This window comes from Amia ocellicauda, chromosome 21 (assembly GCF_036373705.1).
Source record: "Amia ocellicauda isolate fAmiCal2 chromosome 21, fAmiCal2.hap1, whole genome shotgun sequence".
Lineage (NCBI taxonomy): Eukaryota > Metazoa > Chordata > Actinopteri > Amiiformes > Amiidae > Amia > Amia ocellicauda.
Genome location: NC_089870.1, coordinates 4,081,478 through 4,108,726, shown reverse-complemented (window position 1 = coordinate 4,108,726; position 27,249 = coordinate 4,081,478). Strand labels below are relative to the sequence as shown.

Sequence of the window (27,249 nt, the reverse complement as noted above, 5' to 3'; positions counted from 1 at the left end):
CGCCCGAACTACAGAGTCTGGGGAGACAAGGGCCCAGCGCTGCGGCAGGAGAGCGGAGCGGCACAGTGTGGAGTGGGACATTGTACTGCACAGAGTATTGTGGGGACACAAGAAAAAGGAAGTATTGGGTTTGTAGATATTATGGACCCTCCTTGCCCTGTTGTATCTCTTGTCTGTGAAATGTGTGCATACAACTGTGGTGGTCCAGAGCTGTATGTTACCTGTGGGGGAAGGGCTAATTGATGCTAATTGAACATTTATGGTCATTTGAGATCGCGATTGACATATTTCGATGTCTGTACCTCATTTTGGGTCTTGTACTTATTGAGCTTTTATTGAGATATTAAGCAGGTTATGGGTGATATCATCTTGGGTGCTACTGGGTGCCACTATACGATCAATTATGATCAGTGCAATAATAATGGATGTTTTAATTGATACTATACATTTTGCTTCCATGGGCTTTCTCTTGGCTGAGGGTAGGTCATTAGGATAATGACACTGGGGATCCCTTCCATTCAATATAATATTAGGCATAAGAATAATGAAATACATTAATATGGCAAGGATATGCAGGTTGATTGGGAATGAATAGTGCTGCTTTATATGACCATATCTTAAAATATAACAATTTGCAATCATTTGTTACTTTGAATCAGGTTCATAACATCCTATTGGTATGGGGTAGAATCCCTGTATGACATTTGGTTTCTCCAACTCTAAAAATGCTGTCCATGATGGTTCCAGTTCGTGTTTCATAGGAAGACATAGGATTCTGCTGCTGTCAAGGTGAAGAGAGCAGCCAGCCGTGTCTACCTCAACATTATGGAGATGTTGGTGATGGACTGCCGGCACTGTCTCTGGAAAGATTGGCCACATCCGTGAGATCCCCAAGGTGGTGGTGAGGGAAGTCCTCAAAATGTATGGCTTTGGGAGCTTCAGACCATCTGCCAGTGAGGTACGGACATTACCGATCGCTGCGCACAGTATTTATTTATTTCATGGCAGACACCCTTATCCAAGTGCAGTAATATAAATCAATACAGATTTGAAATTAAAAATGATCTATTCAAAGTTGATACCTGCCCAAACAGAGATCTTGTGTTCTTCTGCGTCAGGAGAAGCTGTCTTGTTTGTAATGCAGTGCTCTTGCTTCACATTCACAGGAATTGGAGACAGCAGACAAATCAACTGAGACAGCTGACAAGAATGAGTGTCTGGCCATGCTTATAGGTAAGATCTAAAGAGAATAAAGTGCTATAGCTGAGGGTGGGGGGGTAGATTCATAGAAAATTCTGAGATCATTGTTATGGTTTATATGGGGGGGAAATTGGATTTATGCACTGGATGGGCCTACCTACCCCCAACACTGTCACAATATCAATCAGCTTTGCATGAGTTTTGTTTTCCTTGACAGCACCTGTAATCTTAATTCTCCTCTTTCCAGGGTTGCAACCCTTTAAAACAAATCTTATCAGGACCTTTTCAGGACATTTCAGCCATGTTCCATGATGTTATTGCCATTTCTACCTACCATATCCTAACGCCTTGAACATGTATTTGAATTTAATTAACCACAATTTAACAACGTTAGTTATTTAATGTAATGATATTACTTCTGAGATAATACCTTTCAGAAACTTTCATGGGACAAGGCTATTGATTTTTACAATGCGTTCATAGACTACTGAACATTGTTACAGTAACCTTATACAGTGTTTTCAGATCACAGTTTAGCCTTAAGCTAATGTACCAGTCTGACAACAGGAATCCAATGTTTACTCAGCGTTCAATAACATACCACAGATGCAAAATAATAAAATTGCACCAATTGCACTGCACATAGCTCTGATGTGACTATTACCTATATTCTGCTCTTACTTGAACTACTTCAAACTGTCCCTCAATAGAATTATGCATTTTATTGTCTACTGGCTCTTCAGTTATCATGCTTTAATTAGGGCTGTTGTATAGTGTAAATTCTTGCTCTTACGGCACGGTTTTCGTAAAACACGCACATACATATATTACCTATATGGTGACTAAGAAACAAAAAGGTAAATGTGCTAGAGTTGCCCAGTCAGAGCCCCAACCTAAATCCAATCGAAATTTGTGACATGACTAGAAGATTGCTGTCCATCAACGCTCCCCAAGAAACTTGACAAAGCCTGGACTGTTTTGTAAAGAAGAATGATCAAATATTGCCAAATCTACTTGTGCAGAGACCGATCCCAACAGACTGTAATTGCTGACAGAGTATTAACTCAGGGGGGTGGAGACTTAACCAATTATGATGTTTCATTTTTGTATTTTTAATAGTAATTTTAGGTAAAACTCTGGAGTATGCAGCATTGATGAGGAATAAAATCCTAAATCAAATGCATGAGACTGAGCAAAATGTGAAAAAAAAAAAATAGTACTGTAAATATATATATATATATTTACAGTACTGTGCAAACGTTTTAGGCAGGTGTGAAAAAATTCTGTAAAGTAAGAATGCTTTCAAAAATAGACATGTTAATAGATTATATTTATCAATTAACTGAATGAACCAAATCCATATTTGGTGTGACCACCCTTTGTCTTCAAAACAAGTCGGAGGTATGGTTTTTTGGCTGCAAGTCTACCATGAAGGCCACTTCTGACCAGACTTCTCAAGACACTAGATGGATGTACCAGGGTCCCACTGTTTTCTGCCAATTCTGAGCTGATGGCACTGCTGGACATCTTCTGATTGTGAAGGGAAGTAAGCATGATGTGTCTTTCATCTGCTGCAGTAAGTTTCCTTGGCCGACCACTGCGTGTACGGTCCTCAGCGTTGTCCGTTGCATTGTGCTTCTTCAAAAGAGCTTGGACAGCACATCTGGAAACCCCTGTCTGCCTGGGAGAGACCTTGCTGATGCAGTATAACTACCTTGTGTCTTGTTGCTGTGCTCAGTCTTGCCATGATGTATGACTTTTGACAGTAAACGGTCTTCAGCAACCTCACATTGTTACCTGAGTTTGGCTTTTTTTTGTATTCCTCCTACACAGCTGTTTCTGTTTCAGTTAATGATTGTGTTTCAACCTACATATTGAATTGATGATCATTAGCACCTGTTTGCTATAATTGTTTAATCATACACCTGGCTATATGCCTACAAAATCCCTGACTTTGTGCAAGTGTACCTAGAAGAATTGACGCTGTCTTGAAGGCAAAGCATGGTCACACCAAATATGGATTTGATATAGATTTTTCTTCTGTTCACTCACTTTGCATGTTGTTAATTGATAAATATAATATATTAACATGTTTATTTTTGAAAGCATTTTTTCACACCTGCCTAAAATTTTTGCACAGTACTGTATATTGAACATATCTGTTAAATAAAGCATTCATCTGTGGAACTGTGAGTTGGCCATCAAATCACCATATATTTTCAAAGTCTGTTCTGTTCCAATCTCTGGTTCCTCCATCAAAACATTTTCAGATTCACAAAAGGAAACCCATCACTTCATTCCACTTCAAGTGTTCCAAGTGTTCAAGGACGTATCATAGAAAGTTCAGCAATTATTCTCCTTCCACAGAAGCAAGTTCCTAAAAGCTTTGAAACAGTATTTCTTCGTCATTGTTGGTATTTAGCTTTAAATGTATCAAAGTACACCAGTCATTTTGATTTCTCTTACTGCTCTCAGTCCAGCACTTGTCATTTATTTGAAACATCACCCACCAGTAGCACTAAACCACATCGCTGGGGAGTTTGTTCCAGATTGTGATGCCTCTCTGTGTGAAGTAGTGTCTCCTGTTTTCCATCTTGAATGCCTTGAAGCCCAATTTCCATTTGTGTCCCCGGGTCCATGTGTCCCTGCAGATCTGGAAAAGCTCCTCTGGTTTGATGTGGTCGATGCCTTTCATGACCTTGAAGACTTGGATCAAGTCCCCATATAGTCTCCTTCTGTTCCAGGTTCAGTTCCCTCAGTGTCTCAGTAGGACATTCCCTTCAGACCTGGAATAAGTGTGGTTGCTCTCCTCTGAACTGCCTCTAGAGCAGCGATATCTTTCTTGAAGTGTGGAGCCCAGAACTGTACACAGTATTCCAGATGAGCTCAAACTAGTGCATTGTACAGACTGAACATTACTGCCCTTGTTCTCAGTTCAACACTTTTGACAATATACCCTAACATTGTGTTTGCCTTTTGTATTGCTTCCTCACATTGTTTAGAAGAAGCTGTTCTTCTGGCTCATGGTGCCCAACACCTTACTGAGACACTTTATGTTGTTTTTTCCATTGTCACCCATCTGTATAATTATACACACATACACACTAATAGTCCTATACTATAATATATACTTATAATACCATTAGAAAATAGTTATAGTAAAATATTAAAGTAAATGCAGGGGGTGGAATAAAAAACAATTTTGTCACATCTTTAGAAAGCTTAGAGTCTCATCTTTCATGGGATACCAAACACTTGGCGAACAACACAACAATGAAGAGATTAAGAGAACATGGGATTAAAGAGAAGCACATGGATTTGGTGCCCTTTTAAGGTCACAATGCAACATCTTTCTGAATATCTGAGATGTAAGGGGCTAAATTTTGTTTAACAAAACAATTCCATGATTTCTTCTTTTATCTCCAATTGTTTATTTGCTCTATGCTTTAATTTAGTACATTGAGACATTAAACTGCAAAAATGTCTATAACAAATTGACGTGTTCATACAATTTTGACTGGTAGTGTACATTTTTTACACTTGGGACATATTTTAAGTCATGAGGCAGTGGATAAGCATCCCTAATGTGTGCCTGTTCAACTCACGACAATCAGTACAGACATGTAGATCCCCAGATTTGTTCCATACAAGCACTAAAGGCGAAGCCCACTCACTGTTTGACTTCCTAATAATGCCCTTTTCTCCATTTCATCAAGTACTTGTTTCTCTTCTGTTTCGCATTCTGTGAACAGAGCCTCTAGCTTCACTACAATCTAGTTTGTTCCTTGAAAAGATCTCTTCCTATTTATCTACTAGGTCTTCAAGTTTGTCTTCCACTGATCACTCACTTCACAAGAATGAATGAATTTCTCGGAGACTAAACACCTCCATATGAAAGTTGGAGAATATGACAAAATACAAAAGTTGACATTCTGTAATTTACAGTTTTATTTACAGTCAGCAAAGTTCACTTTCTTGTGGCCCACGTGGTGAGCTGACAACTGCCCATAGTGCCTGGGGTGGGGGGGATGGGTCTCCTGGTCCGTGTGGTGACCCGAGCCCTGCCCATAGTGCCCAGGGCGGGGGGGATGGGTCTCCTGGCCCGTGTGGTGACCCGAGCCCTGCCCATTGTGCCCAGGGCGGGGGGGATGGGTCTCCTGGCCCGCGTGGTGACCCGAGCCCTGCCCATAGTGCCCAGCCTGGGGGGGTTGTAGAGGTGGACATCCGCTGCCGGCGCCTGTGCGTTGGAGGGGGTGATGTTGTCCGACTGCCTGTTGTTCTCCTCTGCTGCCACAAGTTGCTGCGCCTGTGCAAAGTCACGAAAAAGAGTCTGAGAGCGCCTGTCTGCAGAGTTGACACGAAACCAAACCCGACCGACAGCAGTCCATCCATCTCCACATGTCTGAGGGTGTTGGATTCAAGCAGAGCTAATTATTTGACTGCAGTAGCATTGTCTGCCTTCCTTTCACCCTCCTAAATAATGACGCCCACACAGATCGACCCTTTTCACTCCTGAACGGAGAGGGAACAATACATATCTATCTCTCTCTCCATACCACCTCCTTTATAACTCCAGCAATACTCAGTGCCAGTTGCAATACTGAGGGCCGTACCAAAGAGCTGACATGGTCACTAAAGTGAGAGATGTGGCCCTAGCTCTGAGGGGTCTGCATGAGACCAGGAGTCAATCCTTCTGGATGACGGAATCAGCTCTGAATATATAGCTTTTGAGATGTGTTATAGAGTGGCAGTCAGTGAACTGAAATGCTAGAGACTAGTATATAATTATCGGTGCAGACTTTTATAGTGATATTGTGACTATACAACACTTTTTTTTAAATTAAAAGTCAAATTCAAAATGAGGATAAACAGTAACTGATTTAACAATTACACTAAAACATCATGGGTGAAATAAACACCTGTATTAACCAGTTTAATATTAGCTTCATCACTCAAATGGACTTCCTGGAGACACATGTTGCTCAGTCTCTCACACCTACATTATCACTCCTGCAGGACAGACAAAGGGGAAAACAAAGAAAAAAACTTTGGGACTCACCTTGGGTGCTTCGTTGACCTGGCTGTTGTAGGTCATGCTGGAGGCTGCGTTGACCTGTCTGTTGTAGGTCGTGCTGGTGGCTGTGTTGACCTGGCTGTTGTAGGTCGTGCTGGGGGATGTGTTGACCTGGCTGTTATAGGTCGTGCTGGTGGCTGTGTTGACCTGGCTGTTGTAGGTCGTGCTGGGGGATGTGTTGACCTGGCTGTTAAAGGTCGTGCTGAGGGCTGCGTGGAGCTGGCAATTGTAGGTCGTGCTGGTATCGACCCGACTATAGCACACCTCCATGTCTTGGGCACAAGACATGACACTAGGCGAGAGGAAGAGATGTGTTAATATAAGTATCTCCACGTTCTGAGCACTAGCTTTAAAATTAGTGTACGGTTGTTTTTAACAAGTACAATTCAGAAGCTTTCCTGGTATTGACGGATTGATATTCTTATTTTTCTTTCCCCACAAAAGACCCCATTGCCAAGATGCATATTCATCAAGTGAAAACACAGTGTCTCTGGAGATTCAGCTCCACAGCTATTCCCTGCCTATTACAGGAGACACAACACAAGGTGGCTTTTAAGAGCACACTCTTCAACGTTGGCAGTTTTTGTCTTTTGTTTTTATCCGCACCCCTATTAAAACATACTGTGTGCTGGGGAGGAACTCAAATAGATGAGTCATAGTGACGAAGGGATGGTTCTGGACTTGGACAGGGGTAATTCTGTCCTCTGGGTCCATCGACAGCATCCTCTTCAGCAGGTCAATGAACTGCAGCCGGTCTGCCAATTCTGCCATCAAGTCATTCCCATCCAGATCCATTGGCATATGGACCTGTGGAGTCAAATTAGAGGAGTTAAGATTTCTTCATAATGCCTGTTCTTTCCCAAGACAGTTATACCTCAGTAAGAGTGCAGTAAACTGTAGAGTGTTCAGTTAAAAGCCTTTCAATATCTGTGACTCAGTCTGTGACTCGTACCAATACAACTGGAGGTTTACTAGACCTTTGCGAAATGTGCCAACGAATACATAGGAATGTATAAGTGAAAATGAGATGCCTGCACTTCTCCAGGTGCTAACACAGTAAATATGACCCAGTGTTTGAGGGGCTCCATACCAGCGCCATGCCATCCAAACCACTGGACTTGTACAGCCGCTGCTCCTTTGACTGGATCCCCGTCTCTCCCTCATGCTCTTCTGGCGTCTGTGTGTTAATATACAGATAGGGACATTTACATTTTATTTTTTAAGTTTAGTTTATGTTTTAACAAGACCAAATGTGTCTCTTTGAATGCTATAGCCTGAATGTGTTATAAGGTCTGACCTTAAGTCTCCACAGGGAGTTGGCCGAGTCTCTCTTAAAGAACTCTCCTGTCTTCGTCCCAGCACTCAGCAGGTTCTCCGCAGGCAAACCCTGCATCTCAACTATGTACCGGATCTAGAAAAACAAAAATAAATCAATCAAAAGCCACTGAGAGTAATGCTGGAAAATCAAAAACCTGTTAAAAGTTCAATCCTTTCCATCTTCACCTGTGCTGAGCATAAATATAAATATATATATAAACACACATATCAGAGAATGTACTAGAGAATGTAAATTAAATTATTTGGACACACATATATCAGGCTTTTAAAAATCATGCCTACTGTTTTTGCAGGAAGAGAACAAATTTTGATCAAAAGCCTTTCGTTTGAACATCAGAAGAGAGACGAGGACTCTTGTCTTTACTGCTCAATACTCTTTCAGGTGCAAGTTCTGTTAGACGTTAGACAGGAAAGGCAGCTTCCAGCTCTTACTTGATCGTACACCGAAGCCCCGGGGTACAGAGGCCACCCCAGAAACAGCTCTGCAATGATGCAGCCCAGCGACCACATATCAATGGCTTGATTGTAGGGCAGGCCAAGGATGATCTCTGGAGCCCTGCAGAGACAGGACATATAGAAGCAGTGGGTCAGTGTGGACGAGGCAAGAAAGAATGTGATTTCAGACAGGGTGACTCTGTAACCAAGGCCTGCTTTAACAAAACCCACAGCGTGGAAAACATGAGGAATAATATGAATTTGATGTTCGATCTCACATTGTATTATTTGGCTTTACTTCTTGGCATATTTCCCTGGTTTCATTTGAAACACCCCTCTCTATAGTAATTGTATTGTATTCTGACTCTATATTAACTATATTTAGTATAAACATTTATAAATGTTGCATCTTTAGCTGCTAGGGTGTCGCTGAAGTTAAGGTCAGTACATGTTTTATTTCCGAGAATGCAGTTTTTTTTTCCTCTGGTCTCCTATAATTAAGTTCACTCCCATATTTTACAGACATTGGCCATATTGTGCTTAACAACTATACATCTTCATGTGTTCTGTGCAAAGCGCATTAGGTAAACACAACAGACTGAAGTATTTAGAAGGAGTATTTAGAAAACGCAATGCCACGTTGCCTTACCTGAAATATCTGGCCTGCATGCAGGCAGAGCGCACTGCCTCCGAGACATGGGTGGCCAGACCGAAGTCGATCACCTTGACTCTGAGGGGCTGCCTGGCCGCGTCCACCAGCATAATGTTGTCAGGCTTGAGGTCAGCGTGGATGATCCCCAGAGTCTCCAGCTTCAGCAGGGCAGTGGCGACCTGCTGCAGGATGGGCCTGATGTACTTGAGGGGCAGGGGCCCGAAGCTAAGGACGTCATACAGATTCTGATCTAGCATCTCAAACACCAGGCACAAGTGGCCCTTGTACCGGAAACACTCATTAGCCCGGACAAGGTTATATTGGTCGGGGTTCTCTCTGCTCAGCCTGGCCAGGATGGTGGCTTCAATCAGGCACTGCCGCTCATAGGCGGGTTTGTTCTTCAGGATCTTGATGGCCACGATCTCATCGGTACGGTGATTCCTGCACTTCACCACCTGGCCAAAGACGCCCCGGCCCAGGAACTCCAGGACTTCATACGGGTTTCTCTGGGAGCAGAGCATCTCATGATCCACCAGCTGGTACTCATCATTATCCTCGTCCGTGGCAACAGGCGCCCTGCTGCTGCTGGTCCCCATCTCCTCTCTCCTGCGCTTCAGCTCGCAGCTCTGGGAGGTCTCGGGCAATTTCACAGACATTCGTCACTATGTTAACGAAAGAAAGAATAAACTTGTAAATGTACAGTAAAAAATACTTCATCTAAGCCTTTACCCCTGACAAAGATGGATCTTACTCACCAAAGGGTTTCAAAACTCGGCTCAAGAACGAAATGTATAAATTACCACCGAAAGATAGATGTTTCACAGAAGGAGATCTTCACTGCTGTGTTGATCAGACTGGAATGGAGTCAAGTCAGTGGTGAGACACTAAAGCATACTCTGGAAGTAGAATGACATTATGATGTCATAAAATTGTACTACTGATGTAGTAGAATTGCAAGGCAGTCTGATGGTGGGGGTGATATTGTGATGTCATGGAATTCTACACTGTGAATTCTACATTCTACATTGCAATTAGGTTGATTGAAACCAGAGGCATGCTATTATGTATTGTCATAGTTTTTGGTCCAGTACAGTTTGTATATATACAACAAGAAATCCACAAACTTTAGAAAAGGAACACTCTTCAGCAGAAAAGTAAAATAAAATTAACAACTCACCCCCATTTTTTCCATTGGTTTGGTTTTACCTGCAAGCGTGCAGGAAACAGTATAGATTAACCTTATCAATGAAATATTAAGGAGGATTCTACCAGTATTTTAAAATGAAAATAATGTCATCCATTAAACTAAGTTTGATGAAACACACAATCATTTCAATTTAACCCTGTTACATTACTCAAAAATATCTGTGGAAAAGGATTGGCAGAAGTCACCTTCAAATCTGATTCAGGTGTCTGTTTCAGAGAGAAACGATATGTTGCAAATCCAACCCTGGTTATCTGAAAAAGGAAGCACTGCCCAAGGGGGAGGGGTTGCTGCGCACTTCCGTAGGAACCCGATCAAAAAACGTCACTCTATCAAAGCTGCCATTGGCCCCTCTGCACACGTCACTCAGAACTGGTCCCTTCCCACTTCCTGTTCTATAAAACGTGATGTCTGCACAAGTTCATCCTCGTTTGCCAGGAGCATGACTCCTGCACGACCTTGCAACCCTTGGGCAGTGCTTCCTTTCTCAGATAACCGGGGTTGCATTCGCAACCTATAATTATCTTTCAAGTCGGAAGCACTGCCCAAGGGGGAGGGGTTACTGTATAACAAAACCATCGCAAGGGAGGAGGCACCGAGTTGATAAGGGACCCTGCCCCGAGGTGACTGCTAGGGGGCCTCGGCAACACAACTCCAGACAGTAATCTCAGGGGCCCCACAGGGCTGCAGGACCGCAGTCATGTTCTTACCGGGAACTGTCTAGAATCAGCATATACAAAGTGAGGCTACAGAGGTTAACTCTTACACCCTCTGCTTACAATAGCAAGGCCGGCTGCTCTACTAGTGCAGGTAGGAGCGAGACCGTAATCTACTTGTACATATCTGGCGTGGGCAATCAAGCAACATGTGCGGCCTCCACGCATTATCATGGAACTGGACCCCTGATCTAATAGGTGCGGGGCCATAGACCCACTGAAACACAACACAACATAGTACACAGCCTGCACAGTACACAGTCACAGAGTAGCCGAGCTAAAAACGACAATATATATCGCGTGGCAGCAGGAGCATTCATGCTGCCTCCGCACAGCACAGAAGCATCCTACTCAACTGAACAGTACAGAGTGGAGAGTTCCATTGTGCTGACAACTTAAAATGTCATACAAACGAACTATACACACCACGGGGCGCAGGAACCAACTCATGTGCCTCCCACGGAACACAGGAGCAGTTGACGCCTGTTGATTAGACCAGCTAGCGCAGGGCAACATTAGCTCTACTGTGCTGACAAATTAACTATGTACACAGCGGAACACAAGAGCCCATTCAAGTGCTTACCACTGAGGACAGCAGCAGCGGACTCTATTGCACACAGCCAGAGCAGGCAACAGACCTGCTGACCAAGGAACTATATAGTGAGAACAACTCGAGCGCCATCAGCTGGGAACAGCGGCAGTGAGCTCCAGTCTACACAAGCTAGAGTGGAGCCACAGTCCTGATGTTTACACGTTATATATACAGAGTGGGATACAGACCAGATGAATGTACCACCGCAACAATGCAATAATGAACAAACTATATACAGGGCAGCCTCGTAAGGCAACATACCTGTAGGCCGCATGACAGACCCTTGGAACACATCGACAGGCTGTCAGCAAGTCCAGGAGCAGCTTGCGTGTGTGCTCGACTGGAAGGCATAGTCCGGTGGAAGGGAAGACATGGTTCAAATAGCTCTATCAGGATGTGCTTAACAGGGACAGACTGGGAGAGGAAATCAGGAGCCAGAGCCCGTGGGCTACTGGGGCTCAACTGCAGCCAACACCGGGTTCCCAATGGAAGGGACCGGTCCAGTCACATACAACCTGTGGAACCGGACCAATGTAAGCAGCGAAACCCTAGCTGCAGCCACAACAATGTTGTCCAAGGGCGCGCCTTGAAAAAGGGCCCAAGACGTGGCAACACCTCGAGTCAAGTGGGCCACCAGGAGTTCAGGGTCTGTAATGCTGCCGCTAGGAGGTCCAGCAGCCTCTGGCACGAGCTCTCAGTTGGAAGAGGGAGAGGCAACTCTCTCTGGTTCCAGCGTGGCGAGCATGGCAACAGAATCAAAGTGAAGTCCAAGGAACTGTGCATGCTGAGTTTTCGTCAGGCGGCTCTTTACTCGATTGACCCAGAAGCCCAATTCGGAGAGATGGCCTAGAATGAGGTTTGTTTAGCTATGAACCTGCTCCCTCGAGTGAGAACAAACCAGCCAGTCTGCTAGTAAATGAGGACGCAAACCCCATGGCAACGTAAGGGGGCTAACACGATGTCCATGCACTTGGAAAAAAGTGCGAGGGGCTAGCGACAGGCCGAAGGGCAGAACAGCAAACTCGAATGTTCGGCCCTCGAAGGCGGAGAAACTTCCTGTGCGCCTGCGCAATGGGGATGTGAAAGCAAGCATCTTTCAGATCCACCGTGGTGAACCATAGGAACCACATTGAACCACATGTTCCATCTGCTAAGGAGTTGCTTTCAGTTATTACTCACAATAATTTAGTAGATGTATGGAAAGCTTCTAACCTGCATCGTAGACAATACACTTGGGTAAAGAGTAGTAGTAGTTTTATTTCTTCGGCTCGACTGGATAGGCTTATATTTTTAATTATCAGCACAGTCTTTTTCTGAATTGTAGAATTGTTCCTACCTTTTTATCTGAACACAGATTATTGGCTGTTTCGATTTTGGATGCTGCTTTTAAAACACACAGCCCGTATTGGCATTTTAATAACAATCTGTTCGATAATGCACATTTTGTAGAGGTTTTTAAAGTTTTCTGGCAGCACTGGCATCAACAAAAGGGCGATTTTGTGTGATCTTATCTGTGAAACAGTGGTGGGATATTGGGAAAGTACAAATAAATGTAGTAATGTCACAATATGTGTCATCCTCACTCCACAATCCCACTGTTTACCACCAGAGGTCATCCCCTGAATTCTAACGTCTTTCTCAATCACCAGCAACAATTATTCAATTGACATTCCGCAGCACCTTGTGTTGTCATTTCTAAATGTTTCTCCTGTTGTTTTTTTTGCGTGCGTGTGCCTGTGTGCGTCTGTGCCGACAACTGTTTCTTGGATTCCCTCTTCTGCCTTGTTTGAACGATCTCCTGACCTCCTGCCTGCCCCCTTGACGGGTCTTTTGCTTTTTCCCACAGATCCTGTTTGCCGGCTCTCGACCCTTGCCTGTTTCAACTCTTCTTTGCCCCTCCGCACCTGGTTTCGTCCCTCTTGTGCCTAGTCTGTCATTACACAATAAGTGTGAAAGCAGCTCTGGCAAAATTGGAAGAGGACATTGAATCTCTGCAGAGAGCCATAGAGCTGGGTGCCGACAGTAGGCTCCTTATTGACCTGAATGAAAAGAGATCCCGTTTTCAGGGGTTGGCGGAGGCTCATGCACCAACAAGGTATTTTGTTTGGACTCGAAGAAAGTGGCGCAGCTGAAAATCATTTGATGCCTGCGGACGCCGCAGGGCATAGAGCAGTGTGCACCGGCGCAGGTGTGTCGGTATGCAGTGGGCTTCTATAGTGCTTTGTATGAGGCGCAGGCAGGATGGGATGGGCAGCAGTGCAGAGTTTCACACAGGGTCTTCCACAGCTCCCTGCAGCCTGTGTGGCCCAGCTGGAGCAGCCCATCTCACTGCAGGAGCTCAGTGCTGCCCTGCAGGGCCTGAACAATGGAAAAGTTCCAGCACTGTGTAAGGGCTTCTGGTGGGCATCGACCTGTTGGAGAGCCCTGACATTCTAGATTATTTGTCATTGTTTGAAAAGCAATGTCCCTCAGATCATTATACTGGGAAAGCAAATTGAAGTATCAGAAACTATAATGTGTAAGTTGATCTTAAAATGTATCTACCCCATCACACATGTATCCTATATGGCCCCCTCTCGTCTCCCCAGGATGACCAGTGCACTGGGCTCCAAGGCTCCCTCATCTTCCATAGCTTCGGTGGTGGTACCGGCTCCGGATTTACCTCCCTGCTGATGTAGCGTAATCATTTCAAGGAGACGAGAGGCTTAATGTAAAACAACCTTTCATCAATTCAATTCACATTATAGTGATGCATTTAAATTGAGAAAACAATCTGGACATAGATATGTTCACACCATTAGTTTTGTGTATTAGCCTACATACAAGCAGATTTTGCAGGCCATTGCATGTATATCTAATTTATTTGAACAAAAGGGAGGCAGGGTGGGGTGGAGTGTTATTCCTACATGTACAATCCATTATTATGGCTGCAGACACATGTGGAAATGATGGGTCAATTCTGTAATATGTTAATATAAAAGGTAATACAAGTACATTCATATTTGTACTTGTATTGACAACAGCTCAATACATACCACTGATTTACAAAGGTATAACTTTATGTATAACTTCAATTTTAAGTTAATTCGAGTATAATAAGAAGTCCATTAAATGTATGGGGAAACAAACACAATTTTACAAAAAGGTGTATTCGTTTTAAATATCATAATAGTCTCACATTTTAATCAGCATCCACTTAACCGCTGGGAAATATCGTATTTTACTGTAAAACGTAAATGCAGTCAAATCAAGGCAGGCACAGCAATGGCAAAGGCAACCCCACATCGCAACTTACATGACTTAAAGGATCTGCTGCTAACGTCTTGGTGCCAGATACCACAGCACACCTTCAGAGGTCTAGTGGAGTCCATGTCTCGATGGGTCAGGGCTGTTTTGGGACCTACACAATATTAGGCAGGTGGTCATAATGTTATGGCTGATTGGTGTATTTAGCATGTGGAATTGCAGAAGCACTAAACTCGCTCCTAGTGGCAGATAGCAAGGTTTGCATGGTGACAAGTACAGAGTAGCTAATCGGGAGAAACTGGAAGATTCACAGTGGGCCTTGCGGTTGTTGGGCCGCAAGGGCCGGTGACAGGGTCGGTAAACACAATAATTTTAAAATTAAATAAATCATGTACTCATGTAGGCTACACTTGCAGAAGCGTGGGCTCTGCGTCACACGCTCGCACACACTGCTACTGAAACACTTTTCCTCGAAAATTAGCTCAGAGGTCAGCTCAACAGAAACATCCAAACACTTGGATGCTGATTTGGGGGTGAGAGTGGCCCCTACCAAATCCCAAATTGGTCGATCCCTGCCCAGGTCCCCAGGAGGTTGTGATTGACCACCTGATTGACGTAATTACAAATTGGTAGAAGATGCGAGTAAGACTTACACTAAGACAAGATGGAGAATAGAAAGAGAAAGAGAAGAGAGCTGAAAAAGCCAGAATTAAAGAAAAAAAGATACAGCCAAATGTGCCAAACGCAGCGACTTGTTTAAGAGTAAAACAAGCTCGCAGCTTGAGACTGAGAGTGAAGGGACAGAACAAGAGCCAGAAGATGGTGATGATAAGACAGGTATGCTAGCCTAGGCTACAGTGCCAAGATGTCAGGCATGCAAAACAAAATATAACGTATAACGTTGCCTACAAACCACAATTCAATTTTATTGTCAAGGAATTGTGTGAGGTTATGGCATATAGCGGTTACGATACGAATAAGTATGGTATGTCGTGACGCGTTTGTGAGACTGTGAGAGTCTATTGTAGTCTCTAGTAAGCAGCAGCCAGTAGACCAGTTTGCTGCTGGCGGTGAGGAAGAGGCAGGACCAAGCGCCAGCCATGAGCCCATAACTCCAGAGTGGGCAGGTAGGATTGCTAAATGTTAAAAATGATCAGAATACTTTTCTTTTGTAGGGAGGGGGGGCTTGTGCTGAAAATTATAACAACTTAATTTTTTTAATTTGATTTAGTGTCAGAGACAGTGTCAGGACCCAGTAATGTGCCCAGAAGGATCCCTGCTGTGGAAGGCACAGGTAGAGCTGTTGTACCACAGTGTGTGAACATTGTTTACTGAACAATCTAACATGACTAGATATTAGTTCCAATGTCACCACTATTTATACCCACATATTTATGACCTATTATGCTTTTATCATTAACAGTATAGTAATAATAGAATAGTAAACATACAAAGACCACAATTGAAAGGGAATAGGATGAAAAGAATATGAAATAAGACTGAAACATGCAGTCAAAACATGTTTCCATGTCATAGCCTTACAGATTGCTTTTTATTGTGATTTAATCCAGGTACAGATGAGTCTCATAGGCCTACTGAAGGAAATGTAAAAGAGAGAGCAGAGTCTACTCAGGGACCCTGAACCACAAGCTAAGAAAAAGACACACGAAGATGAGGCTGTTGATTATTTTGATTACTTTGCTCGCCTTATGTTACAGGATATAGATATGTTTTTTGTTATCATCCTCTAACAAACACCAAAAGTTTTCAACTGCAAAGATGGAACCAACCGCAAGTTGTTGAAAAAATCTCTGTACTGTACTGTCTGTTTGACATTTGCACCTTTGGTTAGTGAAAGCCCCTTCATAAAGGGAGACATGAAAGCCTGGAAACATAATCACCTAAGAATAGTGGAACATGAAAAAATCCATAGAGATAGTACAGATGCTTACTTTGTAAATGTACAAAAGGCAGATGTGAAAAGCTTGTTGACTAGCAACCAAATGTCATTACATAGCGAGCAAGTGAAGAAGAAACGTCAGTTGATGGAGCGCATAGTGGATGTCATTAAAGGTATACACAAATGTGGCCTTAGCTACAGGGGAGATAAAGCAAAGACTGCTTATAGCTGGGAAAACATTGCTGTTAATCATGGAAATGTCCTAGAATTGATTCTACTCTCGAGCAAATATGATGTTTGCCTCCAACAGCATGTAAACAGTTGCATAGAGAATAGTAAGAAGCAGCATGAAACTGGCACAAAGGGCAGAGGATGTCTTGTTACCCTGCTGTCAAAAGACACTGTGTCTTTTTTGTTCATCACATCCTCTCTCAGTACAATCTCCTAACTGATGCCTACCATGTGATTGGACTGGCCTACAAGTTACTATAAACACTGTCCATCACACATGTAGCCTATGAGAGAAGCTTCTCAACAGTGAAATTAATAAAAAACAGACTCAGGAGCACTTTAACCCAGAAGCACCTGGAGGCATTCATGTCACTGTGAAAGACATTCTCATGTCTTCGGACAATGATACTGTAATAAACAAAGTTTCAGAGACCAATGCACTGCTCAGGCATTCATTCATGTTACACTCATGCACAGGGAAAAAGAGATTATGGTGTCTTTAGAAAGTAGTACTGTGAATAACAAAGAGAGAGAACAGAGCAATACTTTTATATTTATTCATGTTTGAGCGTTGTATATCTTTAGTAGTTCAATCATTTGCACTGAAAAATAGCTTTTGATGATCTACAAAACACATTGTGAGGTGGTAGAGAATAGTGCCATACATATCAATGTTTCAGGGTTGGGTATGGAAGTTTTATTTTATATTGCTCTTTTTTTTATCTATATACACCGATCGGCCATAACATTATGACCACTGACAGGTGAAGTGAATAACACTGATAATCTCGTTATCATGGCACCTGTCAGTGCGTGGGATATATTAGGCAGCAAGTGAACATTTTGGGCCAAAGTGTGATGGCTAGACGACTAGGTCAGAGCATCTCCAAAACTGCAGATCTTGTGGAGTGTTCCTGGTCTGCAGTGGTCAGTACCTATCAAAAGTGGTCCAAGGAAGGAAAAGCAGTGAACCGGCAACAGGGTCATGGGCAGCCAAGCCTCATCGACGCACGTGGGGAGCGAAGGCTGGCCCGTGCGGTCCGATCCAACAGACGAGGTACTGTAACTCAAATTGCTGAAAAAGTTAATGCTGGTTCTGATAGAAAGGTGTCAGAACACATAGCGCATCGCAGTTTGTTGCGTATGGGGCTGCGTAGCCGCAGACCACTCAGGGTGCGCATGCTGACCCCTATCCACTGCCGAAAGCGCCTACAATGGGCACGTGAGCATCAGAACTGGACCACGGAGCAATGGAAGAAAGTGGCCTGGTCTGACAAATCACGAGTTCAAGGTGTTGACTTGGCTTCCAAATTCCCCAGATCTCAATATAATCGAGCATCTGTGGGATGTGCTGGCCAAACAAGTCTGATCCATGGAGGCCCCACCTCGCAACTTACAGGACTTAAAGGATCTGCTGATCTAGTGGAGGTCTGCTCTCAGAGGTCTAGTGGAGTCCATGCCTTGACGGGTCAGGGCTGTTTTGGCGGCAAAAAGGGGACCTACGCAATATTAGGCAGGTGGTCATAATGTTATGGCTGATTGGTGTATGTATGTATGTATGTATGTATGTATGTATGTATGTGTATATATATATATATATATATATATATATATATATACACACACACACACACACACCAATGACATCACTAGAATTTTGCATACATAAATATAAATATATATTTTCACAAATATGAGAACACTGTAAAAGTGCACACACACACACACACACACACACACACACACACACACACACACATATATATATATATATATGTGTGCACTTTTACAGTGTTCTCATATTTGTGAAAATAAACACTTGTGTGAAGCTACACTTATTTGCACTGAATTGGAAATGATTTAGAAAAATACACTGTGAATAACAAGGTTGTAGAGAATAGTGCACTATAGCAGTCTTACATAGTAAAGCTATAATTATATATCTCCAGTATAGGCTAATAGGTTGTGAACTAAAGTGGGCTGGTCTGAGGCATGAAACTCCCGGGCTGAAAATGAGTCCCACTCCGGCCCTGCATGGTGACGTGATGAATCCTAGGGGCACTGAATACGTTTTAACAGCGGTAGTAAGTGTGAGCTGGACACATTGCCAAACCGATACAATCAAAATCGGGTAGATGATTAGTTTGTGGAGGCAATGCTAACAGTTGACATGAGGCCATTCTGTTACTTTGGATATCTTATGACATCACTAGAATTTTGCATACATAACAGTTGGCGTGAGGCGAATCAGTTCGCTATGGATATAGTTTATTTTATGGAATAGTGTGAAGAAGGAGCCAAACATGTAATTTGTGTCCGTTCTGACCAAATTGTTTCCAAAGAGAAAAGCTAAGGCTATTACTATTTAAAACAATGAAAACAATGGTGGAGCTGGAAGGATGCCTCAAGGCACAGCTCGAAACATTCTTCAAAGTGTAAGTTTGTTCATATTTATTAAACTTTCTTTGTTCTTAATCATTTTACTGATGTATTTTTTTACTTTTGTAAACATGGGCATAACAATAGTGTGATGAGAGAGCAGATCCACTTCACAATCCTCCCACACACAGACTAAAAACAACTATTCATATTTGTATTTGTCATATATAACCACATGTCCACCTCTGTGATGTTTCACAGGGACCTATTTCAATTAAAAAACACCAAGGACCACTATGACCAATTAAGTGTCAAGAAGGTGGCGCTGCAGGAGCCCGCCCAGGCCACACCAAACCATCGCTAAAAGGCCGAGAAAAGGCTCGGACGAGCTGCGCTTTGCTATGGCTATCAGGTGACCCCCAGTGCCTGGGAGCTGGGGATGCAGCTGGGATCAATGTCTTCCTCATACAAACCAAACCCAATCTGTTCTTTTCATTGGAAATATTGTCTCATAAAAGCTGAGCATAAAATCTGTTTAAGTCTTTGAAATATCTCTTTTTCTGGGCTTTGGTGTTTGCTTGAAATGTGCAATTTTATTGAACTAGCACTCCTGTTATACTGTGGGTTCAATTTTCTTCACAAAATAGCAAATCCTGTGGGAATATGTAGAGTACTCCTATAGCCAACACCGTGCCCTGTCATTTGTCATGCAAAATGCATTCTGTGATAGAAGCTTCAAATACAAGCTTGGGTATTTGGAAAAATCCAAATTAGTAAAAGTAAACACCTGCCTTTATCATCTGATTTATGATACTTTACCCACTGCCCATAACAAGACCAGTGTGCTGCTTTGCAGTAGTCTGGTACAAGTGTTTTCCTACTGACAGGCTCTTTCAGACATTTTGTAAAGGCTGGTGAAGAAAAAGGTTTCCTGTCAAAATTAAGCAATTACATTGACTTCCATTAGGAATTATACATTGTATTGTTTGCTCTTATGGCAATATCTTCTGTGAAATATGTATATTTTGTGGGAAAAAACATCTGCTAGTAAATAAATCCTATGGGAAACCACTGAAAAAAGAACCTTTCATTTAATTCCTTAGATTAATGTCCTGCAGGCCAGGAGATCGGAAATCCTGAGATCGGTGAGATTGCGAACTTAAAAAAAAAACTAAACTTACAACACTAAAATTAACATAAGAATTAACGATTGGTGCAAACAAAACAAATGTGCCTAAGTGTGAAGTTTTAATAGTGACCTGGGTTGATCTGTGTTGACGTCTTCCATTTCTGTAATGAGTCGGAGACTAACGGGTGGATTCAGGTGCGTACTCAACCAGAAGGCTGGCAAAGGTACAAAGGGGAGATCCAATAATCGTAGTTGAGGACAGTCAAGACGTAAATCGATTGGGCAGACAGGCAAAAGGGGAGGTTGTAAGGAGTAAGCAAGAGGTCAGGAACAATAAGAGACAGGCAATGTGGGGAATGCTTAGAAATGACTCTGGGAAGAAGACAAGACTTAGTAGTGGTTGAAGGGCAAACAGGGGTATAAGTGCAGGGCTGAGTGAAGTCAGTGGAGCTGGTTGGGAGAGGTAGAACCAATGAGTGCAGAGGGATGTTGGGACAAGTGCACATGGTGATGTGGAATGTTAGTTGGATGATTGGTAATTTGGAGAGGGAGACTGGCTAGTATTCAGCTGATGAGGATGACCTCAAGTGGTGAACAGGGGAAGTGCAGCGATCAGGCCTGACAATTTCTGTGTGTTTGAGTGTGTATACACCCATCAGCCATAACATTATGTCAGTGGGTGGGATATATTAGGCAGCAAGTGAACATTTTGTCCTCAAAGTTGATGTGTTAGAATCAAGAAAAATGGGCAAGCGTAAGGATCTGAGCGACTTTGACAAGGGCCAAATTGTGATGGCTAGACGACTGGGTCAGAGCATCTCCAAAACTGCAGCTCTTGTGGGGTGTTCCTGGTCTGCAGTGGTCAGTACCTATCAAAAGTGGTCCAAGGAAGGAAAAGAAGTGAACCGGGGACAGGGTCATGGGCGGCCAAGGCTCATCGACGCACGTGGGGAGCGAAGGCTGGCCCGTGCGGTCCGATCCAACAGACGAGCTACTGTAGCTCAAACTGCTGAAAAAGTTCATGCTGGTTCTGATAGAAAGGTGTCAGAACACACAGTGCATCACAGTTTGTTGTGTATGGGGCTGCATAGCCGCAGACCAGTCAGGGTGCCTATGCTGACCCCTGTCCACTGCCGAAAGCAGGACTTAAAGGATCTGCTGCTAACGTTTTGGTGCCAGATACCACAGCACACCTTCAGAGGTCTAGTGGAGTCCATGCCTCAATGGGTCAGGGCTGTTTAGGCAGCAAAAGGGGGACCTACACAAACAAACAATCACAGTTCAACTCCCATCACTTCTCCAACTTGTCTGTAAGAAGCTTCAACAGCCAGAAGAAGATGACAACCACAGAAACGACCATCAAACATCTAGCTGACAAAACTGCTAATCCACCACAGCACAACCAAATGCAAACACTAATTGGATCCATTCATCAAGCAAGATGAACCAGAAAATATTTCTGCTTCTGCAAAAAGCCTCTCCCAGCATTCAATACAACAGCAAAACCAGTGACATACATCCACATATTTCCACACAAATCACTTTCAAATCACTCAACAACACCTTGCAGATTACAGATACCATCCTCAGTTATTCAGTCAATTCTACCTCAACAGAATCTGCATAACACTGATGATATTGAAGAGCTACTTCAGTACTTCGTCACCATTTCTTTTGAAGTACAAAACTATTGTAGCGTAAGGTACACTTATAAATTTCAATTAAAGAAGTGAATTTATAGTATCACCTTGTCACGAATCCTGGAATCTTGTAGAACTCAATTTCTGTAATAATTGGACGCAGACAAATAAATAAATTGTCAAATGTATTCAAAAACAAAGACTAAATGTAGCACTACACTAATTATACAAAAGGGAAAAACTAATTAAAATTAAAACTCTAGATCAACAAATCAAAGACTAATCACTTCCGTGACCAAATCAAAGACCATGGGATCGCATATGATAACACACAAGTCATTAAACAAAAAAGGTTATAAACACATTGACTACAATACTGGTTAGTAAGACGAAGCTGAGTCTCTCTGTCACGGTCTCCCCTGTTTCTACCTTAGTTCACCACCAGAGGTCTCCCTCTCCCGAATACTAGTTTTAGTGCTTCTCCTTTCCTTTATCCAGTCAAACCAGTCTTTCCACATTCTTCCCTACCAGGTGCACCTGTTCTGTCCTCCTCTCCTATCATTGGTCAATCCTTCATTCACCTTGTTCAATCCCTCTCTCCTTCACAGTGCTTAAACCCCTCTGTTTCCTAGATTCATTGTGAAGTCTTGCATTCTCTCCTGGATCATTTCTAAGCCTTGTTTCTTGATTGCCTTCCTGTGTATTTTTGACCCCTTTCGGATCTCCCTACTAGCCTGTTCGCTTTATTGTTTGACCTGGACTGTCCCTGCTTATGCTCTCTCATTTTGCCCTTATTGGATTATCTGCTTCAACTCTAAAAGCCTGCACTTGGATCCTTTCCTTTGGTCCTAGAGGACGTCACACTCTCATTAGTATTGTTAGTCAGACATTAAATAACTACGCAGGTTAGTATTTAATGTCAGGTAACATCTCGTTACATATATATCAGTCTCATTTACGTTTAGGTGCCGAGAAAGATCCTATCATTACTTGTTACCACAATTTCCCTTAACTGATTATTATTCAATGATTAAGGATAGGCAGGGCCATCTATAATCTGGTGTCTATTAACTTGTGTCAATTTCAGACTAAACAGTTAAACAGGAATGAGAAGATATTTCTTGGCGTTGACAGGTTTTATTTCTAAAATTATCAACGAAACAGTTTAATGCAACACACATTTATATTTAAGAAAACTAAATGATATTACACATTCTAGAGTTATGAATCACAGATTAACATTTCTCAAATGTCATGAATCACAAACTCCAAACTGTTAAACTTATCTGAACTTCGTCGCAGAGAGGCCTCTCTGTCTTCGGGTTCAGATAACAGCACACGGCATTAGGTCTGTGTGGTTTGGAACAAAGGCAGTCCGGTTCGGCTTTGTCCAAGAACTTCCACTCAGTCGATGCACTTGGAAGTTGGGGTTTCGCGAAAGTAGAGTCTTTTCCAAACAGATTTTCCACTGGTTTGAAGGCTCTAAGGTTGTGCACAAAATCTTCTTTATAAGCAGGATTTCCACCGTAGTTACTTGAAGACAAAGTCTTTGAGGAAAGCAGGGCCCTGTTCGTTCCAAGGGTCAAGTTTCTTAAGACTCAAATAGCTATTTAAATGACTGACACTTTCGTATACAGTCGACTTAGTCAATTGTCCAGCTGTAAAACTCCACTGATCAGGTGGGCACAGGCGGGCAGCGCAGTCTGTAAAGTTCTTTATTTAATAAAGTCCTTTAAAAGAATTCTTCGTACAGCTCAATCTCCTTCTCCCAGTTTAACTCTTCTGTTGCCGGCAAAGACTTGGTTGGTTTCTGGTTCCAGTTCGGGCAACAGAGCTACAGGTTGAGCTGTGGCAGCGAGTTTCTGGTTCAGGTGAGAGAGAGAGAGAGAGAGGCTGTGCGCTGTTCTTTATATGTCTGTCAGATCAATAGGTGATTGGTTTTTGAGATTGGATTTCGGTTTCAGCCCCCAGTGTCCTATTGGAGGGGGGCTTGATTTATGAATGATGTCAATCCATGCCATCTTTTGGAAATGCCAGTTGGCCCGGGTTCGTAGCTCTGCGTCTGGATTTCGGCTCTTGTCCATTTCAAAGAGTTTTTATTACCTACAGGCCCCCTTCCCCAGACATTTCACCGCAGGATTCCAAACTATTTGGCCTATTCTCGGTGCCATCCTCCCAGACTGTCACTTTGATGCAAACCAGTCCCACGTTTTAAGGAAATCTGATAACTTTGGGAGGAGAGGTCTTCTTTGGATCAGTGCTTCAGCTCAGAGCTAAAATGCTCTTATCAAAATAACCCATCATAACGCTACACTATAATGTAATTAAAGTACTGCACTCCAGCCCAACCACATCGAATGTAGCACCACCTTCAGCATCACTCAGACAACCTGCTCCCAACTTGTCTACGCTGCCTCTCTTGAGCAGTGCTTTACCCTCGCCCTCCTTGGATGACTTATTCGGTTCAATACCGGACTCCCCCTATAGTGAAACTATGGTCAACCCCTAATGTTTTTTTACACCCTGGACAAAACCTTTTTAAAGTAATGCGTAATTTCCATTGCCCACCAAGAAGACTGTGTTCCTGAACTCTTTGCAAACCAGGTCAATGTCAGAATCTCCTGTTGTAGGTGATCACCGAGGGATTTTGGAATAGATTATTTTTGTTTGTTTTCCTTTTTAAAAAGGAAGGACAGAATTCTGAACAATGCAAGTGTAAGCACAAATTACTTTTGTAGTCTTTCATCTTTTAAATGTACTTTACACAATTCCGAATTTATTAAAAAAATGTATCCGATCCAAAAACTATTCTACTAGTGATGTATGTGTTCATATAATGCAAGTGGTAAAATGTGCATTTACTTTCTATTCAGATAAGCAGTGCATTACCAGTAAGATGGGGAAAGTGATTCCATGTAGTGAAAAGTATTGATTGTTACTTTCAGATCCTTTTCTTGCCATTGATAAACTATTGTAATTCATTGCAATGTTTCCATTTCAGTTTTGTAACTAGCAGCTTATTTTCATCAATCAGCTACAATGTATATATCCTTTAATTGAAGTGTGGCTTTTCAAACATTTTTTGCATAGATGTTGACCCCGTTTATCACTCCATGCTGCTAATAAAACCTTTTTTGGTCACGATCCCAAATGTTGTACATCTCTATTCCTTGTCAGTCTACACATTCAAACACCCCTACTACTGAAAATATTGCATTTCTTTCATGGCCCATTTTGCCACTTCTGGGAACTGTTAACAAAGCAATTCTGCAAAGGAAAGAATGCACCCAGCATTGTCTGGCCAAGGGACGCATAAACAGATGATGAGTGAATGGTTTTGAGGCCGGCCTTATAATTGGTTGAAAGTCCTGAAGGAGCGCTATCAGTTACAATGTACATCCAAGTCAAGTGAAACACATCCTTGAGGGGAAAGAGGCGTCACAGGTCTCAGAATTGGATTCCTCCATATCGTACATGTCAGCGGGTAGACTGGTAATCGGAGAGAAATCAGGAGGAGTCACTGGAAGCAGATGTCCTAGAGGCTTGTGAAGGTGAGAGACTCCCTCCTCCAAGGACTGTCTTCTGGGTTTTATTGCCATTTTTTCCTGTCATTTCAGACTGCAAAGTAGCACCTGGAGCAGTTAGCACAGATCTCAGGAAGGTGCTTCCTTGAGGTTCATTGGGGTAAGACGATAAGGCAGTGTGTGAGTCTTCTGTTCTTTCTGAAGTGTGTTCTTGAATCCTTATTGTGGAGATTAATTAAATAAAGATCCATCTGAAAAGCATAACAAAATACAAAATGTTCAAGGAAATTCCAAAAGTCAACGTTTACAAAGCTCAAGTAGATACAGTTTTGTAAATGAGCATGAAATCGTTAAAAACGAGTAACGCTTTTACATTTGCAAGGTTTAAAGATGAAGCGCATTCATTATTGGTTACTACAGTCTACAGCTGGTGAGGGACTCAGTCAGTAAAGCCCTCCAATCAGAGAGCAGATTGAGGAGGAACATTTCCTCTATGGCAGGGGTTTTCAAACCGGTCCTGGAGTACCCCCTGCCCTGCTGATTTTTGTTCCAGCCTAGGTCTTAATTACTTAATTGAATGTTATATTGCTTTGTTAGGGCAATTAAGGATTCAATTAAGCAATTAAGACCTCAGTTGGAACAAAAACCAGCAGGGCAGGGGGTACTCCAGGACTGGTTTGAAAACCACTGCTCTATGCTATTGGCACCAAAAAGGGCAAAAGTTACGTTTTACAATTAAAAAAAAAAAAAAGTCTGGTAAATGAATGTAATAATGGAACGCACACCAAAGACTGACTCTGCATCTGTAAGACACAATAAAGAGAAAAGCCCTTCCGTTAAGGTAAAACGTATTCCATTTCAGGGTTAACAAACTAAATGACATTTGAAATGCAGTAACATTTTAAATAGCTCAACTTCCATTTGTTATAATACTTCAGCTAAAGCTGTTAAGTTGTAAAAGTATATTCCAGGTAGGGCTGGGCGATATTTTTAGACGTTTGGGCGATACACGATATATCTCGATATTTCTTGTTTTTATTCCAATCAAGCTAGAAAATATGACCAAAAACATTCAAACTACAAGTATTTCGTTAATCATTAAATATGCAAAACTAACAAATACTACATGCCGGCTGTCGTGGGACATACAGAATGCAAAATATTACAGGGCAAGTGTAGTGCGATTACTATTACTTGTGTTATGTTGTTATGGGATATATATATATATATATATATATATATATATATATATATATATATATATATATATATAAAACACACGTTATTATTTACTTTCACATAACAACAATAACACAAGTAATAGTAATCACGCAACACATGCCCTGTAAAATGCTATAGATTCAGGTAGATTTACCACAGCCAGGTTTATAGTGGCACATTTCTACTCTGACTGTCGCGTCTCGATTCTGCTGACCGGTACACCACGTGTTAATACAAAATAGTAACCACTTCACCATCTTAATAAAAAGAAAATGATATTTTCTGCATGTATTTGTATTGCTTTCCAATGTATTAAAATGCAATTAAACGTTATTATTAATTTTATACAAATGATATAATCTAAATTAGCGGGGGTGGGGGGAGCTTGCAGATCGGCGACAAGAACTGGGCGGAACGTGTGCGCTTGTGCATTACAGGATCTCTTGGTTATGTTGGTTATTGTGTGTCAGTTGTCTCTCCTCCATGTCTGTCCGTGTTTCTGATGCACATTTCTTCCCGCATCCGGCACGTGTGGAAGAACCGGGAAGAACGCAAAGCGTCCAAACGACGAAAAATACTGCCGTAAAGAGTGGGATTTGCGACACCACTATATAAACGATAGAGCATAATATGAAACGATAGACGTTTTTCTGTCGTCATATCGCACAGCCCTAATTCCAGGTATACTTTCGTATACAGTCGACTTAGTCAATTGTCCAGCTGTGAAACTCCACTGATCAGGTGGGCACAGGCGGGCAGCGCAGTCTG

General features: G+C 42.4%; 1 protein-coding gene across 1 annotated transcript; it reads right to left on the bottom strand.

Moving 5' to 3' along the window:
• Positions 1 to 5,167: 5,167 nt before the first annotated feature.
• On the bottom strand, positions 5,168 to 10,147 carry LOC136717381 (homeodomain-interacting protein kinase 2-like). Its single transcript, XM_066695001.1, has 7 exons — positions 8,697 to 10,147; positions 8,045 to 8,168; positions 7,572 to 7,685; positions 7,365 to 7,451; positions 6,897 to 7,081; positions 6,260 to 6,566; positions 5,168 to 5,506 (listed from the first exon to the last, which is right to left on the bottom strand). The coding sequence occupies exons 1-7, from the start codon at positions 9,353 to 9,355 to the stop codon at positions 5,168 to 5,170; spliced, it is 1,815 nt and encodes a 604-aa protein (XP_066551098.1). The 5' UTR covers positions 9,356 to 10,147.
• Between the last annotated feature and the right edge of the window lie 17,102 nt (positions 10,148 to 27,249).